General features: G+C 48.6%; 1 protein-coding gene across 1 annotated transcript in view; it reads left to right on the forward strand.

Moving 5' to 3' along the window:
* AGPAT4 (1-acylglycerol-3-phosphate O-acyltransferase 4) overlaps positions 1-16,030 on the forward strand; it is a 53,162-nt gene extending 37,132 nt beyond the window's left edge. Inside the window, exons 6-9 of the mRNA XM_026044745.1 lie at positions 3,887-3,989; positions 4,717-4,792; positions 8,255-8,453; positions 15,423-16,030. Of these exons, the coding sequence (XP_025900530.1) occupies positions 3,887-3,989; positions 4,717-4,792; positions 8,255-8,453; positions 15,423-15,514 (470 nt within the window). The 3' untranslated portion in view covers positions 15,515-16,030. The remainder of the gene's footprint in view (positions 1-3,886; positions 3,990-4,716; positions 4,793-8,254; positions 8,454-15,422) is intronic.
* The last annotated feature ends 1,392 nt before the right edge of the window (positions 16,031-17,422 follow it).

Consider the following 17,422-nt stretch of genomic DNA (forward strand, 5'->3'; position numbering starts at 1 on the left):
TTCTTCTTTTGTGGCTATGTATCAGGGGTTAGAGATTTCATGCCTTCAGTTTCAACTGGAGCACTGACACTCCCAAAGGCTGGTATTTACTGTACTACTGAGAAATCCTATTCCTATTCCAAGACAAATACATTCTATAGTTTCAGAGAAACTRAGATCATCTGTCTTAAATATTTCCTCAGGTAAATATTTATATCAAGTAATACTGAATTTGTTTCAAAATGTGTTCTGCTTTCATATATACGACAAATTCAAACACAAAAGAGGTCAAAAGACCTCTGTGGATTTGGGGGGAGGGAGACAGACTTCTTCTGAATGTATATGTAGGAGAGGTTTATCAGTAAGCTTTTTCCTTATTGCATAACACTAACATAAAGCAGAATTTGCTTATTCTCTGTCTTCTTCTTTTACCCTCTGGTTGCTTCAGTTGCATTGAGAATGTGATTGGTAAGAATATGGCATGCACATTTCCCCTTGCCTTTGCAGTGTGTTGTTTCTTTATAACTGGTATGAGCCAGTGAAGTCTTCCACTGTGTAGTTTTCTGGACAAAGAAATGACCACTAGTGCAAAGTTGCTGTACTCAGAAGCTACAATACTTTTGGGATTTGGAGGATTTGTGTGCTATTAGAGACATGATATTATTTAAGCAGATAAAAAAGGCAGTGTTCTAGCTCCACTGATGTTAAGTCATAACTCCTTTTGCCTTTGGTGAAGCTACGTTTTCATCTGTCAGATCTGGGGTAGTATCTGCAGTACAAAAAAATGCTGCAGTCAGCTGTCCTGCTATCCATCATGTCTCTCTCCATATCCTCTTGCAAGTCAGGTAGGTGATAYCAGTGTTGCAGCTCGTCAGGCCCTGACAAATTGCCTCCCCAGAATGGGCAGCATAGTTGGGCTCTCGTCTGTTGCACAGAGAGGGAAGTTGTGTGCAGCCGTGAGCAACTCTGAGAAGGGCMCAGTTTAACCTTCCCTTTCTGAAGAAGCAAGGCTCTCCTGCTGAGGAGGAGGGCAGCATGGCCTGCAGCATCTTGCTGCTGTTTGTTACTCTGTGTAAAGCAAACAGAACCTGGTATGGCTTGTAATCATACAAGCAACTGAGTTGTGGAGATATGCTTCAAAAGGAAATTAGTCATTTGGGGGACCCCAAGTTCAGTTTTTGAAAAGTGTGAATTCATGAGTTTACCTACATGAACGTATTAGAATGTAGAACCATTTAGTATGCTAAATATCTGAAGCACTTTTAGAAAAAAAGAAGACTTGGGTTCCTAAATTGTTTATGTACTTAGGAACGTGTGTGTTACTACCTCAGTCCGCAAGCAGCGACTTGCTAGATCAGACAAGTTGAGGCTAATGAGAATTTAGGATTTCTGCGCTAGGGCTCAATGAGAAGCACAAGACATCACAGCTTTTCATAGATACTCGCTGTTACTGCAAAAATCCAGCCTACGTACCTCTAAGCAAAACAGTCTTGTTTGATAGTGGATCACAGATAGCTGTCATCTGCAAATTCCTGTGGAAGTGTTGCTGTACCTGCCTTGTCACTCTGTGCAAARCGCAAGTTAGGATTCGGATCTCTCCCCTGGAGAGAAAGGAAGAAGTGAAGAGCATTTGAAAGGCTGTCGTAATGACAGGAAAGCCTCTTTTTCCTTCTTCTTCCTTTTTTTTTTTTTTTTTTCTAAATAGAGAATATGCTGCAAGTCTGTTTTGCCAGAACCCATGCTCTAAAAATGTAAATTCTTCTTAGAAATTACTCCCTTTTTATGCGAATGCCGACAGGATTGACCACTTCTGTCTCTCTCAACCCTCAGTAATAGTTGGTCCCTAAATAATACGCAATGACATGTTGCTGTAGGTGGTGATATGTGCAGACTSTCAGTATACACAGGTCTATTTTGTAGGAACTGGCGGATTTTCTTTAACRTACTCCTATGGCTACGTGCCTGTGATGGGTGATGGGCACCCATGCTCGGGTGTTCCTGTCACCCCTGCGAGGCGCCACACGGAGCCCTCCTGTYGGAGCATCTCGCAGAAAAGCAGCTTCAGACACAGCTGGTTTGATRGGGTAGGAAGGTGCATGCGTGGAGAGATGCCTTTGCACCTGGCTGTGCTGTGCCCGGGGTATAAACGTGTATTCGGGCAAAAAAGATTTCACACCCATGCAAAATAAAGGAATCGCCTCCACCCGCCCCATTCAGGCCCTGAACCAGCCTTGTCCACAAAGGACTGCCTGAAACACCAAGGGCATATATAAGCGGTACATATGTAGGGATCCCGTATATATTATATAGGAATATATAGGATGCAAAGGAATMCTGTATATAAGGGATTATACATTGAGTTAGAAAGTGTTAGAAAACACTTTCTAAATGTATAATCCAAGGATTTGTTAATTCCGCTAGAGTATGCCATTCTCTGCTGTAATCCTATAAAGGGAATCAAAAGCAAAAGGTATAAAAGGGAACTGCTCAGTGATTTGAAAATAAAACAGAAAACCTAGCTTCTTTTATCGGAAACTAGCAATKCAGCTGAACAAATTTGTTTGGAGTTAAGATCTGCTTTGAACCTCTGGAAAGACTTGATACTGTTGAACTGACTTTGTTTTTTAGTGAAAAAGATTTCAATTTAAGAGAATTTATTCTTTTTTTAAGAAGTGTATGTCATTTCATAATTAAAGCAAAACTTCTGAAGCCTTGCCTAAACTCGTCTGGTGATAGGACAGTTGGAATGTTTTTAACTTGTTTTTTTTAAACTTGTTTTAGAGCAAGAGATTTTTGGACTCTTAAGCTCTTGGATGAGAAATGTCATTTTTCTTGAGAAATTTTATTTTGATGCTGTCTGAGGGAAAGTAAGAATGACTTTTGTGGATGCTTTTAGTGTCACCCTGCAGTCCAGACCTGCAGACAGGRTGTTACCCAAGACCAAAGTCTTGGGTGCAGGTCAGTTTGAGGGAAGGCTGCTGGTAGCTGCCTTCACCACGTACGAAGATGTCCCATCGCCGTGGCCAGCCTGCAGGCCTCGTGGCCCTCCTGCCCTAGGACATGTCCCGCAGACTTTACCCATTTCTAGTCACAGATCACAGAAAGATTGAAGTTGGAAGGGACCTCTAGAGACCATCTAGTCCAACCCCCTGCTCCAGCAGGGACACCCAGAGCACGGGGCCCAGGGTGGCATCCAGGCGGGTTTGGAAGATCTCCAGAGGAGGAGACTCCACAACCTCCCAGGGCAGCCTGTTCCGCTGCCTTGTCACCCTCACAGGAAAGAAGTTCTTCCTCACATGGAGATGGAACTGCCTGTGTGTCAGCTTAAACCCATTGCCCCTTGTCGTGTCACTGGCTGCCACTGAGATGTCGGACTAGATGTCAAACTAGTCAGACTGGATGTATTGTTCATAGTTTTTTAAGCATTTATCTGCCTGCTTATCTGCTCAGTTGTGGGAGCTTTTGCCTCTAAGCCCTCAGTGAGGTGTGCAAGGTGGTACTTTTTCAACCATTAGGATGTTCTCTATGTTAGCACTTCACTGTCAGTCACTTTAACTKCATATTGCTTATCCCCAACATCCTGCCTTCCATGGGGAGGGACAGAAAGGTGGAGAACAAACCCTTTACCTCTGCTGTAGTAGTTCCTGAAAGGATCACTGGGTATTTGGCCTCTTCAGCAGTATGGTTGAATACTCTATTGTCATCTTGCTGTTGGTAACAGCTGAAACTATGGCACCGTTGCTGATGTTCATCTTTGAATGTGCTCCTTGTTGAGTGACTGTTCTGCTCATTTGGTGTTTTACCAAAGAATCACTTTGCTTTTAGTTCCGTCCATCAAAAGGACTGTGATAACGCTGAAGAATTGTGTTTGCTGTGGTAATCACATATCTTGTTYTTCCTCTTGCAGTTTCGGCAGTCTATGATTCGACCCTCAATTTTAGAAATAATGAGAATCCAACGTTACTGGGAGTTCTAAATGGAAAGAAATACCATGCAGATTTATATGTAAGGTAAGGAATGTGTGTTTAATTTCTTGATGGCATACCAAACTGCAGGACCAGCTGGCCCTTCCTGCCCGAGTGAGCCCCTCTGCTGACAATGTAGACGTGTGCACCTTTCTGCTTTTCATTTTAACCCTTGCAACCTGCTCCAAGTCAGTCTAACGGAGAAGGAAAGTTGTTTTGCAGAGCTCTGTAACTATTCTCCATTCTGGCCTTTTCAGCTTGCTGTTAAGCTCTTCCATTCAGCATAAGGATGAGGGCAAAGCTTGTTTTGGGCAACACAGATGATTTAGGGCAACACCGATGTTCCTCAAAATCCTACATGTTTGCTTATAATGCTTATAAATGCTTATAAATGTAGGTGTTGCACACGATGGAAACTTGTAAAATCTGCATGGCCTTGTTTGCTTCTATTGCCTTGACTTCCCAACTTCTCTCCTTATGACTATATTGACCAAAGGAGCAAGACAATAGGGTCACATCTATTTTATTACAGTGTAGGTATACATATATAAAACACAAATAATCATTAGAAGTTGTTGTTGACATTCCTAAATGTAGAGGACAAGGAATATTCTTTGGAAGAGTCTTGGAGTTCTTTACCCAAATATCTATAGCAAAAATGGAGAGAAATGTAGTGGAAAAATGTAATGAGCATTAAAAAAAAAAAAAAAAAGTGTTCATCACAGTTGAATTATTAAATATTTTTGTTATTTCTCTTGTTTACTGTTTGCAGGCGGATTCCATTAGAGGAAGTCCCACAAGATGAGCGGGAATGTTCTAACTGGCTCCACAAACTGTATCAAGAAAAGGTGTTTGTGTTGTTGGTTTTGATTTTGTTTTGTTTATCTGAGCCCTGGTGGCTCATCRGTAATTTCCAGTTATTTATACTGGRAGTGGATCTTTGTACTGTGCRTAATACATACAGTGAGTGATACTTCCAGGTTTGGGGGTTGGGGTTTTTTGTGTGCYTGGGACAGGGGCTCTGCTCCTCTGGAAGGGCAGCCTCAGAAAGAAAAAGGTTTATTTCTCTTTTAGAGAGTTGGATAGGGATAAAAAAAAACAACCAAAAGGCCGCCTGCTGATTAGTAGAAGATTTTCTTTTCTCCTTCAAGATACATCCTAAATCAAGAAGTAACATTTGGGCTAAATGTGTTTTACCTGGTTTTAAGTCCTGGATGGACTTTATTTAATTATTTTTATGACCAAAGCAAGTAACTAGTATTAATTGGACAGCCTGTTAATTTTCTTTCAGGTTCTGTACACAGAGGACATGATACGTTTAAGATCCCTGATTCCATAGGATAGGGAATTGTGTGCTGTAGATGCATTTGGAAGAATTCCAAGTGCATTCTTTGTATTATCGGAGTATGTTCCTCAAGTTTTTTGTTTTTATGAATATCTTGCACCTTTTTGCAGAAGGACATGATGTTACCTTTTGGCCTGTGCTTTCTGTATAGGAATATAAATGGAAACGGCCCTTTAGTTGAATGCTGCAATCTACTTGGTACTGCTGTAACTTTGTTTCTGACCCTGTTTCATGTTCCTAAGATAATGTTTAGACATTTGCAAGACAAGAACATAAATTAAATAAGTGTGGTGATTGTTTTCCTGAATCTCCCGTTAAGTCTTTTGCCTTATTTCACTTCAAGTTTTCATTATTTTATTTGGCAAAAGCTCAGTTATTTCCATTTCAAACAAAGTGTGCATCCATCCTGCTTTCTTCTTTGTAACAACTTAGTTTGCTGATTGAATACATTTGTAGCTTCCCTTTTAACTATGGAAGGAATGTGTTTTCAGTTTTCCTTTAAAAGCTTTTTAAATATATATATATTATATATTTTTTTTAATATGGCATGTTCCTCTTCTTTCAGCTGTTTGCATCAGTGAAATCTTCTTTCACTGCAGTTACTCCTTACTACAGAGGCCATGTCTCTGCAAAACCAGATTGTTTTGGAGAATACAGGCCATTTGTTTATACTGGGGAAGAAGGGAAAACCTGCTAAGAGATTTGAGCCCAAAGGAGGGGAAAAAAAGAAAAAAAAAAACAGAATTGTTTCACCTTTCTGATGCGATTCTCTTAAAAATTCTTTGGCTTTTAGGTTAGATAACAAGCAGCATTGCCGCCCAAGCGCTGCTTCCAAAAAGTGAAATCTCCTTCAGGTTAATGTCTTCAGAATTGATAAATATTTACGTGATAAAATACATTTGAAAAAAAGGTATATTCAGGGAGCAGTAATGCATTGCAACATACGTGCTCATCAGCTGCTGTGCCTATTTGATAGTAGCACTCTGCTTTCTGCTTTCAAATRGGACGGGGAAGGTGCGTGCAGCCCGGCTGCAGCGCCCAGGCTGCAGGGAGCACCGCGGCTGCAGCTGCAGGGAGCCCCTGTTCCTTTGTCACCCCCTGTCGGAAGTAAATCGGGTGCAGGAGGGACACTGGCGGAGCGTGTTCCCAAGCCTGAAAGCTATCCTGGGGGCTGGGTGAGATTTAGTGCAAGCTGGGAAGTTGTACACGGAGTTCGACAGGGAATTTGGGCATGGGGTGGGGAGGGTGGTGTTGAGGAGCACTGTGGGGTCAGATGCAGACTTGAGCTGTTCGTGGATCCCTCTCAAAAGCCCCATCAACCTACAGGGCTCTTCCATGGGGAATATGGGCACTTGCAAGGGCGAGGAATCCTGGCTGCCCACTGTGGTGTGAAGTGTGGAGTGGGGGCGCAGGCGGCTACGGCCTCTGGTCCTCTGGGTCCAGCCTCTTGCTGAGGCCTCTCTGACCCATTCGCTGCTCCTGATGCCCAGGAAAACCAGCGGAAAGGCAAGCAAGGCTGGTTTTAAACCTGTCTCCCTTCCTGCCTGCAGCCCTGGGCCCCCTAACGGCCATAGTGGTGTAGTGAGAAATCCTTAATTTAATCCGGGTGTTCCTGGTATTTAGAAGCCTAATCATGTATCGGAGAAATCAGTTTACTAATGATAAGTAGCTCTCTGTTAAACTCCTCACCACACTCCTCSTGGCTCTGTAAAGAAAACTTCAGACACTGCATAATTTGTCAAAGGCAGCTAATTAATTGGTCGTAATGATCCCAGTGCAGCCACGTCCACGTGCACAAGACAGACGAGATTTTTCTAATCTCAGCAAGCAGAGTGCTACGCGCTAATTACTGTGTAATCTCCTAAAAGCTAAATGCGCCCTTTGAATTAGATAAAACGGCAGCAGCCTGTAATTGCYATTAAATAATTAAAGAATTGTGTGTGTCAGCTGGGGTGTAAGTAAATATGAAATCAGAGCATAGTAAAAACAATCCTGTGGTTGTTGAGGACAGCCCTGACTTGGCCAGATTTTGGAGACTCTCTGAAGTCTCCTCTTCAGGAGAGAAATTAATCGCTTCATTCTGACCAAATTGAGTTTTCCTTTTATGCTGGGCTAATTCTGACTTTATTAATTAGCCACTTTTAGGTAGTTAATACACATTAGTATTCTTYAGGTTTTGAACCATGAGGGGTAGTTGTGTTTTCCACCAGTGGTGTTTTCTTGAGCTGATCACATTGATAAAGACCTGCCGTTCACCCACATGGTCTTCAGCGCATGCTACCAAGTGCTTGGCCTTTTAAGCTTCATTTTTTATTTTTTTTTCCGAATAACAGCAGATMACCCCTCAATCCACTACCCTCCTTTTATATTAAAGCAGAGAGTTAAGCTGCTTGCGCACTCAGCTGTCTGTAGAGAGGTTGAACACCCAGACTTCCTTCCAGAGGAGGATGAGAGATGAGCAAGGCTCCGTCCATGGAGCAGGAGCAGGAAGGGGCTGTGCTGTGTTGAGCTCAGGCACGGTGGTGCCTGCTTCCCTCTTCTGGCCCCCAGACACCTGGGGAAGACWTTAGGGAGCAGAGGATTTACTGCTGAAGATGGATCCCGGATGCTTTCTCTCATAGCAGCAGTTTGCTGGGCAGCTCTGGCTCCTGCTGGAGGTGCCAATGGRGGTTTGCAATGCTGCAAGAGTTTGTGTTCTCTTCCCTGTGCCCATCCTTTTTGTTTTAGTGAGCTAGTTATACCTTCTAGGCCTGGCATTTTCAGGCTCCTGTGTGTAGGAGACAGACAGGATGGGCACATCAGTGTAAGCTCTTTGYTGAATATGGACTTACTCACTTAAAAACAGAAGGTCTTTGCTGTTCCTTCAGGGTTATAAATGTGCAGCCAGAGAGCCATCAAAGTCWGGAAGGGGCAGTTGTGTTGGCAGATGGGGATGTAACTGTTGCCTTGTCCTTGGTCCTCGCAGGATTCCTTCCAGGAAGAGTACTACAGAACAGGAGCCTACCCTGCGGTGCCCATAGTGCCACCCCGACGACCATGGACGCTTTTGAACTGGCTTTTCTGGGCCCTTTTGCTGCTATACCCTTTATTCAAGCTGCTCATCAACATGGCCAACAGCGGCTCTTCTCTGACACTGGCTAGTTTTGTATTTGTCATCGTAATGGGTAAGTTGTCGGCACGTGTTAAGGTTGCACGTGGGGGCAGCTGTCCCCTGATTTAATGAGGCCTACTAAATGTAATCATAAGCTGCAAATTCAACAGAATAGCAAACATTTTATCCTTTTCAGCCTGGAATGGGCTAAAAGCACTTTTAAAATAGCTATGTTGTTGTTGTTTTGTAACAGCTGCATGCTATTTTCTTGCTTCTGGAGAAATCAAAATAGTTACTTTGCAGAGGTTGCCTCCAAGATTTCTTTTCCTGTGTAGTGCCCAACATGGTGCGCTTGAACTGCACTCTTCAGAGATGCACATGGCTAATTCTGTTGAGGATTCTTTCATTTAATCATAGGCTGACCTGAAACCTATTGCCAATGCATAAGCTTATGATTTAAAGCCAGAAGAGCCTGTTGTGGCCATCTAGGCTGACCCATTTGTGTAGCACGGGGCAAAGACTGTCATTGCTGGTTCCTGCAGTTCCTGTGGTAGTTGTGAACTGTTGTGGTTTGTGGCCAAAGCGGAATATTATTTAAAAGGAGGAGGATAAACAAAACAAAACAAAACRAAAAAGCCTACTAAAAGGTCGGGAAGATCTTCATTTCATGTCCTCTGTGGAAGGAGGAACGAGGTCAGTTTGGGAGCCTGGTTGTACCTGGCTGTGTATGCTTAACTGGTGCACCGAGTGGTGTTTGCAGAGTAGGCTCCCATTCACACAGTAAGTCATACATTAATAGAGCAAGTATTTCATGTGGCTGCACTGCCATACGTGTTGACAGCCCCCTTAACATCTGAATGTATTGCAAACGTTCTTTCCAAAAGAAAAAGAACCATAACTTCACAATCCTGGTTTTGAAGGAACTTAGAGCTACTTGAGACAGGTTAAGTACCATGTCCAGAAGAGCAGTCAGGAGAGCACTAAGTTCTTTCTTGCCTCAGAAATGTCTCTTTGCTCTCATTTCCAACATGTCACTTCTGTGCATTCCCAGAAAGCCTGTGTCTTGGGCAGGTCCTACCCTAATCTGATCATAATCAATTAAATAACCTCCTTTGCTCCTCTGTGGGGGGCTTTTTGGGGCAGGCGCAAAATATGCTTTCYAAAGGTGCCCACCAAATCAGGGCTCCATCCAAGCTACTGAGGAAGTGCCTCATAATTGGAAGAAGAATGGGTTTTTGTTTGTTTTTGTTTTCATGGAAATGATCTGTCTCGCTGTGCTTTGGGCCAGAGAAGGAGGATAAGAGCAAGGATAACTTCTAATCTCATAGTTCATATATTCAAATAAGCAGGAAGTGGAGGAAAGGATGGATAATCCTGTGTTCTTATCCGCACCTGGAAGAAGTGCTGATACTTTTTTTTAACTTGAAAGTGTTTCGGGTATGAGGCATGAGAAGTTGTTGGAACAATGGTTACAACTTTCAGTGCCTCTTTCTGTTTGTGTGCTGGGGGGCATGAGAAGTGTCCCCTGTTTTCTCTGAGCAAGGAGCTGGCCTCCATTTGCACCAGAGGGACCTGGAGCCATGTGAGCAGCACGGCCGGGCTGTGCCCCTCAGGAATGGGAGATGTGGATTCAGATCCCCTTGGGTTGCAGACAAAGGCTGAGCTGCCCCAGTCTGTGTTGAGGGTACCCTAACCCAACATGGGAAGGGATGAGGTACTTTAACGGTGGTAAATGCTGCTTCCCAGACTGTCCCATTTGGGAGGGTATTTACCCTGCTTTTGGAAGGAGCACCAGAGTCATCCACTTGTGGGATGCTACTGAGAGCAGATAGCCAAAAAAAAAAAAAAAAAAAAGCCCGCTGCTTTCTTGTTGTCTTATTTGTGGCTTAAATTTCCCTTTTCCAGGCATGAGGCCAGCAGTGCCCCCCGTGCGCCTTGGTACCCAACACATGTGCAGCCCATCCGTCTGTGGGGCACCGTGGGGCGCAGAGCCCATGGGAGCAGGAGGGAGCTCGGCCTGCGGCAAAGCCAGCAAGAAGCAGAGCTGGCCCAGCCTGGGGGGCTAAAAGCAGAGGTGTTGTTGCCTGCTGCACGGGCGACGCTTCCCTTGGTGCAGTCCAGCCTGTGTCTTACCGTGTCCCGTTAAAGGTAGCTCTGTTCCCAGCTGGGGATGTTTGGCCACGCTGTGCAAGCACCAGAACATGAGCCCAGGCTGTCACAGGGACTTCTGTAGCCAGGAGGCTGGTTTCTGTAGCRGGGCAGATCTCCCCAGACTGCCCCCCTTTCCCTTGAAGGGTCTGACTGTCACGAGTGTCCGGGTGTGATGCAGCCGCCTCCTGACAGGGAGCAGGCAGGATCAGCGCACAGGGCTGCTGCTGGCCTGGGGCAAGGGCTCAGCAATGACTCTGGGTGGCTGGGAGGTGATTGTGGAAGAACACGAATGTCCTTTGAGACTCGTGGCTCTTGGTGCCAGCTGGAACGGCCTGTGTGGCCAGTGTGGTTTGTAGCCAAGCACCAGGGACTGTGTCTGCCCTCTTTTCCAGCGTGAGCTGTGATCTGGTTCCTGGCTGAGTCGGCAATGTGAAATGAAGCTTTCCCTGTAAACCAGACTAGCTAATTTATATTCCTGCAATCTGATGACAAAACCACTTTTCACGGTGGCCCTAGGAGGCCTTTTCCTTCTATTCCTTAATGAAAGAAGCAGAAGTAGCAGTTGCGACCRTATTTTTATATATGGCAGTTCAGTGACTGGACCTGGACCTCCCAGCTGGCYTGTTCCACTGACACTCCAGGCCTGGGAGGGCTATTGCACCCATTGGAGCCCAYCAGAGGACAGTCCTGCTAGCCAGGCCCTTACTGGCACCTCAGTAACCAGCTATTCAGATTGGGAGAACCACAGGTGAACCCCCCGTCGGCGCTGGTTGGAGTGAGAGCGGCACAGCAGTACCTCAGACCCCGACCTTCCRATCCCGGGAATGAACAAGGGTCGTATATTTAGCTCTGCTGGTTCAGCTCAAACACCCTCAGACCTAAATAAAGGAGGATGTCTCCTCTTTATACTGCGCCTGCTGAGCCGTGCCCTCTTTCTTTGTTCTGCTGCTGGTTGGCTATTYATACTCAAAATAATCATTGCATTGTCCTCACGTCCGACTCCTGGTCTGGGACCAGGAGCCCTTTGTGGTACAGCTTCAACCACAAGGCAGTCCCTGCTGCAGAGGATAAATGCTCAAGTAATTTGGGGGACAAAAGCCCCTTTTGAAAACTGGCCTTAGCTTCACAGGACAAACGGCAGGAAATTAGTGTGCTTAATTCACAGCTGCTGTTTATGGTGATGATATTTCTGTGTTAATGCACTGAATGAGTCTGTCAGATGTCAGTTGCTGTATTTGACAGCAGCTTTTCTTCTTCCCTAATCTCTGGCTCTAAAGAACCCAGTGTCAGGTTGCCTTTCATGTTTTGGTACCTTGTGTTGAAGAGGGCAATGTGCATGCACTTGGAGGTATTTTATTACAGAGCCTTCAACAGCAATTTAAAGGAAGATTTTCACTGCGCATGCAAAAGAGTAAAGAGTTTCTCTTGTCTTTTAAATGGCTAAACAGCTCTTACGTGTGTGGTGCTACGAGCACGATGGCACAGGGCTTGATGGCACGAGCCCGGTGGGGTCGGTGCTCCATGTGTAGCAGCAGGAGCCGGCCGGGGTTCGGCGGGAGCTGTTGGTGCCTGCCCCACAGCCCAGGGCCCCAGGCAGCCCCGAGCCACAGCACAAAGAGCAGCTAGGTGGAAAGCCGATAGCAGAAGCCATAGCTGTGCAAATGTTTCCTTTCCATATGTGACCAATAAAACTTAGGTGCTCTGCAGACTGTCCATAGGAAATTTCTGTCCCTCTGCCTGCTGTGCTGGTCACAGCTGTAGCTGTGTGGGGTGAACCCCAGGAAACAGCAGAGAGCGAGTCCTGCAGCGTGAGAGGAGGGCTGGAAATCCTCTGCCCTCAGCTGAGGTTCGTACCGAGGGATATGGTATTTATTGTGTATGAGGTGGTTTCCTTGCAGCTAAAAATGTTCAAGAAACAGACTCCATTCTTGGCTCTGTCAAGTCTGAGCTTTTAAAATGTTGAAACAGCCCTTCTCCAACCAACCCCCGGCAGCCTGGCAGCCRGAGCCGCTTCTAACTGGAAATTAAAAAGCTGTGATTCCTTCCTCGCTTCTCTTCCTCCCTGTCCTTGCAGCAGCAGAGCAAGCTCTTACGGCTGCAGCTGTATTCAGAACAAACCCTAGCCCGGGAGGGCGGCCGTGGGGAAGGCCCCGGCCCGAGGAGCAGCCTGCTCGCAGGCGTGAGGCAGGGGAGACACGGGCACAGTGCCCCCAGCGAGGAGGAGATGGGCAGCGGTGCCTCTGCAGCAGCAGCGCCTCGCAGAAACCAGCACCCTGTTCGTCTTTGCTTGCAATTTCAGTTGGGCTGAGCGGCCTTTTCGGTGTGAGGAGCTCTGCCTCCGCCCCTGCTCTACTGACAAGCTCTCAGGTGGAGAATGTGGCACCGAGAGCTGCCCTGCTGCAGGGGAGGCTTCCCCCAGATSGTTCCGGTTTTTCTTTTTCTGTTCCTGAATCCGTGGTGCTCGTTGTAGCCACATGACCAYGTGGGAGCTCTCGGAGCTGCCCCACTCGGCAGGTGTGGCCTGGAGCCTTCCCAGGGAGGGATCCTTTGCAGGGAGGCATCTAGCTCCATGGGGAGGGATCGTCCTGCAGTGGTTGGAGGGTGCCTGGAAGGGGGATCCCAGCCATGTCCGGGCTTCTGCTCTCCTCCCAAAATGTGATCCTCTCGCCCAGCCGGGGCCCCTCGCCCTGCCCCTCTCCATGGGCAGGCAGGCAGCTCTCACGCTGGGGCTGTGCTGGTGGGCAGGGAGGGAGGGCACTAAAGCGTGTCCAGGAGCTGCCGGGAACCAAGGAGGAGGCCGAGAGGGCACCGCGAGGCGGCAGGGCTGCGCGGGCGGAGCGGGAGCGACGAGGCCCGAGGGGTCGGCCGGGCCCTGCCGTGCCAGGCAGCCGCTCCAACGGCCGCTCCGGTCTCCCTCCTGAAGCTCTCTCTGTCCTTTCCGGTTAAAGACTTAACGCTGTTGGTGTCATGATCCCAGAGTGCGCGTTGGATCCTCCCTGCCCTTCCCAGCTCGTGGCCATTTGAGTGTCAGAGATGCTTCCTCTCTCCTGATGGCCGGGGTGAAAGCCCTTNTGTCCAGGAGCTGCCGGGAACCAAGGAGGAGGCCGAGAGGGCACCGCGAGGCGGCAGGGCTGCGCGGGCGGAGCGGGAGCGACGAGGCCCGAGGGCCGCGCCGGGCCCTGCCGTGCCAGGCGGCCGCTCCGACGGCCACTCCGGTCTCCCTCCTGAAGCTCTTTCTGTCCTTTCCGGTTAAAGGCTTAACGCTGTTGGTGTCGTGATCCCAGGAGTGCGCGTTGGATCCTCCCTGCCCTTCCCAGCTCGTGGCCATTTGAGTGTCAGAGATGCTTCCTCTCTCCTGATGGCCGGGGTGAAAGCCCTTCCCGTGGCCCGTGGGGGCTCTTGCCTGTCCCGCAGGGATTAGCCCTGCGCCGTGGGCTGCCGTGGGCTTGGYGGGAGCCCCCTCGGGCTCATCATTTTTGCTGGCTCTTTCCCTCCTCTACTTCTGAAGGTTATCACCAAGCTCGGGGGCMCCCTGGGAACCCCAAGCCTAGCCGACTTGGGTCCTTGCAGGGAATGGTATTTTGAAGGAGTAAAATACCCGGTGCTGTTCACTCAGGCAAATCCGAATGCTTTCCCTGCAGCTGTTTTGAACCCGCTGGCAACAGCCAGCGAAACGTTGGCGAGGGGAAGGGTCACGGGTCAGGCCCGAGGAAACTTGGGAATCACAGCCGTGGTTCCTGCCCGGGTCACAGCATCCTCTTGCTTTGCCTTCAAGTAAATTAGGTACATTTTACAGTGTAATTATCCAAAGTAGGTAACTTTGACTCCCTGTTTGATAAATCTGTCTTGCATATTTTTTTGTTCAAGATGCAACACTCCTTTTTTTATTAATGATGAGCTATAAAGGCCTACAGCTTGTTTTTTGCCTTTTTTCACCTCCCCATCTTCACTTATATAATGGTAATTCACCAGTGTTTTCCCAACATTTTCTATACCCTTTTGTTTTAAATATTTAAAGATCTGGCCAAAGTCGCTTTGCTTGGCTTTTTTCCTGGGCCYGTCTCGGTATTTAGGTAACGTCTTTATCGCTTCCAAGTGTCCTGACTTGCGGTGGTAGAGCCGGCACAACAGGCCCCGGGCGCAGGCGGAGGTGGGCAAGCCGGGAGGTGCCGAAGGCCTGGGGTTAGGAGGGTTAGTGCTGGGGTTAGGAGGGTTAGAGCTGGAGTTAGTGCTGGGGTTAGGCCGGAGGGAAGGGGAGCCCTCATGGGCAGGCTCAGTTGCTGAGCGGGGCCTGGCGAGGACGGTCTTGGGGAGCTGAGAGCCTCTGTGGAAAAGTAGGGCCTGAGCTCAAGTTGCCTTGATCCTAAACTTGAGTCCTACATCACTGCACTGCGAATAAGCCACAAAACAATCCTCTTGCCTAGTGAAACTTGACTCACGTTAGATCAACTGTAGCAGTCTTGTAAATTAATTTGGCCTTTTATAAGCGGCTGTGGGAGCTGGAGTTAAGAAATGCTTTCATGATGAAATGATAACRTGAATTTACACGTTTGTGGATGGGGGTATAGGGGGGTATGGGGATACCCTGCACTTGCTGGTGCCCTGTACATGCCGCCGCGTTTCAGAGCCGCGTTCGCCGAAGGGCAGAGCGGAGGCCGCGGGGGAGGCCGCGAGGCCCGGGCTCCTCCTTCCCGGGGTGCGGAGGGTGACGGAGTCCGCTGAGCTGGGCAGGGTGCCCTGCCCAAAGGTGGAGCGCTGGGATGGTGCAGGAGTACCCACGGCAAGGCCTGCCCGTAACTCTCTTCCAGAAAGCCCTGAGCACGCAGGCCTCTACCCTCCCTGGCCGCGAGCAGCTCTGCTGCTGACGGCGGCTCTCTTGCTTGTTTTGCAGCCTCGGTGGGTGTCAGATGGATGATCGGCGTCACGGAGATCAACAAGGGCTCCACCTACGGCAACCACGAGAGCAGGCAGAAACGCAAGTAGCGCCTCCAGGGACTGCTTGACCCAAAGGGAACAAATGCAGCTTGTGGGAACTCTTTGGTGCATCTCGCGGTCGGGGAGTGAGCTCAGAGGAGGGGCAGGATGCGCAGCCGAATCCGCGCTCCTCTTGTTTGCCTCTGGGGGCCCGGGCTGGATGGAAAGATGCCCTCCGTCACATACTCACCACAACAGGTTTGCATTTGTTTGGTTTGGGCTCCTATAAAAAGTGTCCTACGTTTTGAAGACAAAAACTCCATCGTGCCCGTCGGGTGGGAGTACCGACCCCGTGGCTGCTGCCACGTTAGGGGAGCGCGCGCCCTGAGGAAGGGGCAGCACAAAGCCACGAGGAGAGGGAAGTCGGTCACTGTCTAGATGGTGCATTAACAGTTTAACATCTATAACCTGTCRGTGTTCAAATACAGTGAAACGCTCTGCTTCCTTCCTGGGCTGCCGTGCCCCCCGCAGCAGCAGGGCAGCTTTGCTGCACACGCTGAGCCCGCAGCCCTCAGCACAGGGGCCCTTCCAGCCCGCTTACGCTCCGGGTGAGGAAGGGCCCCTCTGCTCCGGCAGGCGCTCGCCGTGGCCTCACGGGGAGCGCGGTTTGCACCAGGGCACCAGAGCTCAGGGTGCTGCTGCTGCGGCCTTCCCCAGGCAGGGCACCTGAAGCCGGCACCTCYTCTAAGAATAAACTGGTTGCAGTTTGGAAGAGCAGGTAATAAATCACTTCTTTGAGCTTCAAACACTAGGCCTTTCTAACGGTGGTGGAAACAACAACCCAGGGGCCACGCTGTAACAAAGTAATGCAAAGGGTGCATTACAAGGTATTTTCCCTGCTCCTACACTGCTATGATCCCAAGTATCTCGTTTCCTACTTTTTCTGTTAAATCGGCTTCCTGGGAGCCTCCTAACATTTGATTTGAGGTAATTCTTAACTGCCCTCCTGGGTTTGGGGAGCGCAGCCTCAGGCAGGGGCAGGGCTTSGGGTTTTTTTAAAGGCTTGTCTGTGTTTGACACCCTTCTGTATTAAGTAAAAATAGTTACCAGGTCCCTTGGGAAAAACTTCCTGTGCTCTCACATTCCTTTTAAAGGTCCCGTGTCAAGGATGTGTAAAAGGAAGTTAGTGCAAAAAACTCATTCAAAAGGGGGAGGAATTGGAAAAAAGGTGGGTGAGCAGGGAACTCCAACTATCAACAGTAAAGAAAATCTGTTTTTTTTTTTTAATCTAAAAATACTGATACTGAGCAGTGAGTGGGTGTTTTCCTTGACACAGTCCCTGAAGTTACGTTTTCGTTGCAGAGAGCTCCGCAGCACGGAAGTCTAGGAAGGCAGAGCCTGTGTTTCTTTAGGAAAGAAAGCAAGYGGAGGTAGCAGCAACTGCTGTAAATGTTTTATTAGAGCGGCAGAAAAGATAGAGCTAGAAGAAACAGGGCTCATGCAACAGAGCRTCAGAACATGACCTGTGCATTTGCTGCCCAGGCTGCCAGGTCATTTACAACACTAAMAAGCAGGGAAGGATTCGAGTGTGGGGCAGGGAGGAGAAGCCTTTTGAGAGGGGGAGCAGCTCCTCACCTGCCCTGTTTGGAGGCAGGGCAAGGGCTTAGGGGTTTATGTGCCTGTGTACGTGCTGCTTGCCGAGGCGTTCTGGAACAGAGGGCCGGGTCTAGAAGGTAAAGGGGGGTCTTTGCAGGGTGGATGGGGGAAAATGGAGCAGGGTTGAAGGGCCCCGTGGTGCCCTAACGCAGCTCTGCCCTTCTGGGCGCAAGGGAATGGGCTTAACATGAACAGGGAAACAGGAGCTGCTGCTGCCGCAGCGTGAGGCCCCGCTCCCTGGCTGGGTACCTGGGTGCCGGTACCGGGGTGCGCAGGCCGGGAGGAGGCTCCTGGAGGCTCCTGGAGGCTCCTCGAGGCCGC

Source organism: Nothoprocta perdicaria, unplaced genomic scaffold (assembly GCF_003342845.1).
Source record: "Nothoprocta perdicaria isolate Ctin4 unplaced genomic scaffold, notPer1 scaffold_38, whole genome shotgun sequence".
Classification (NCBI taxonomy): domain Eukaryota; kingdom Metazoa; phylum Chordata; class Aves; order Tinamiformes; family Tinamidae; genus Nothoprocta; species Nothoprocta perdicaria.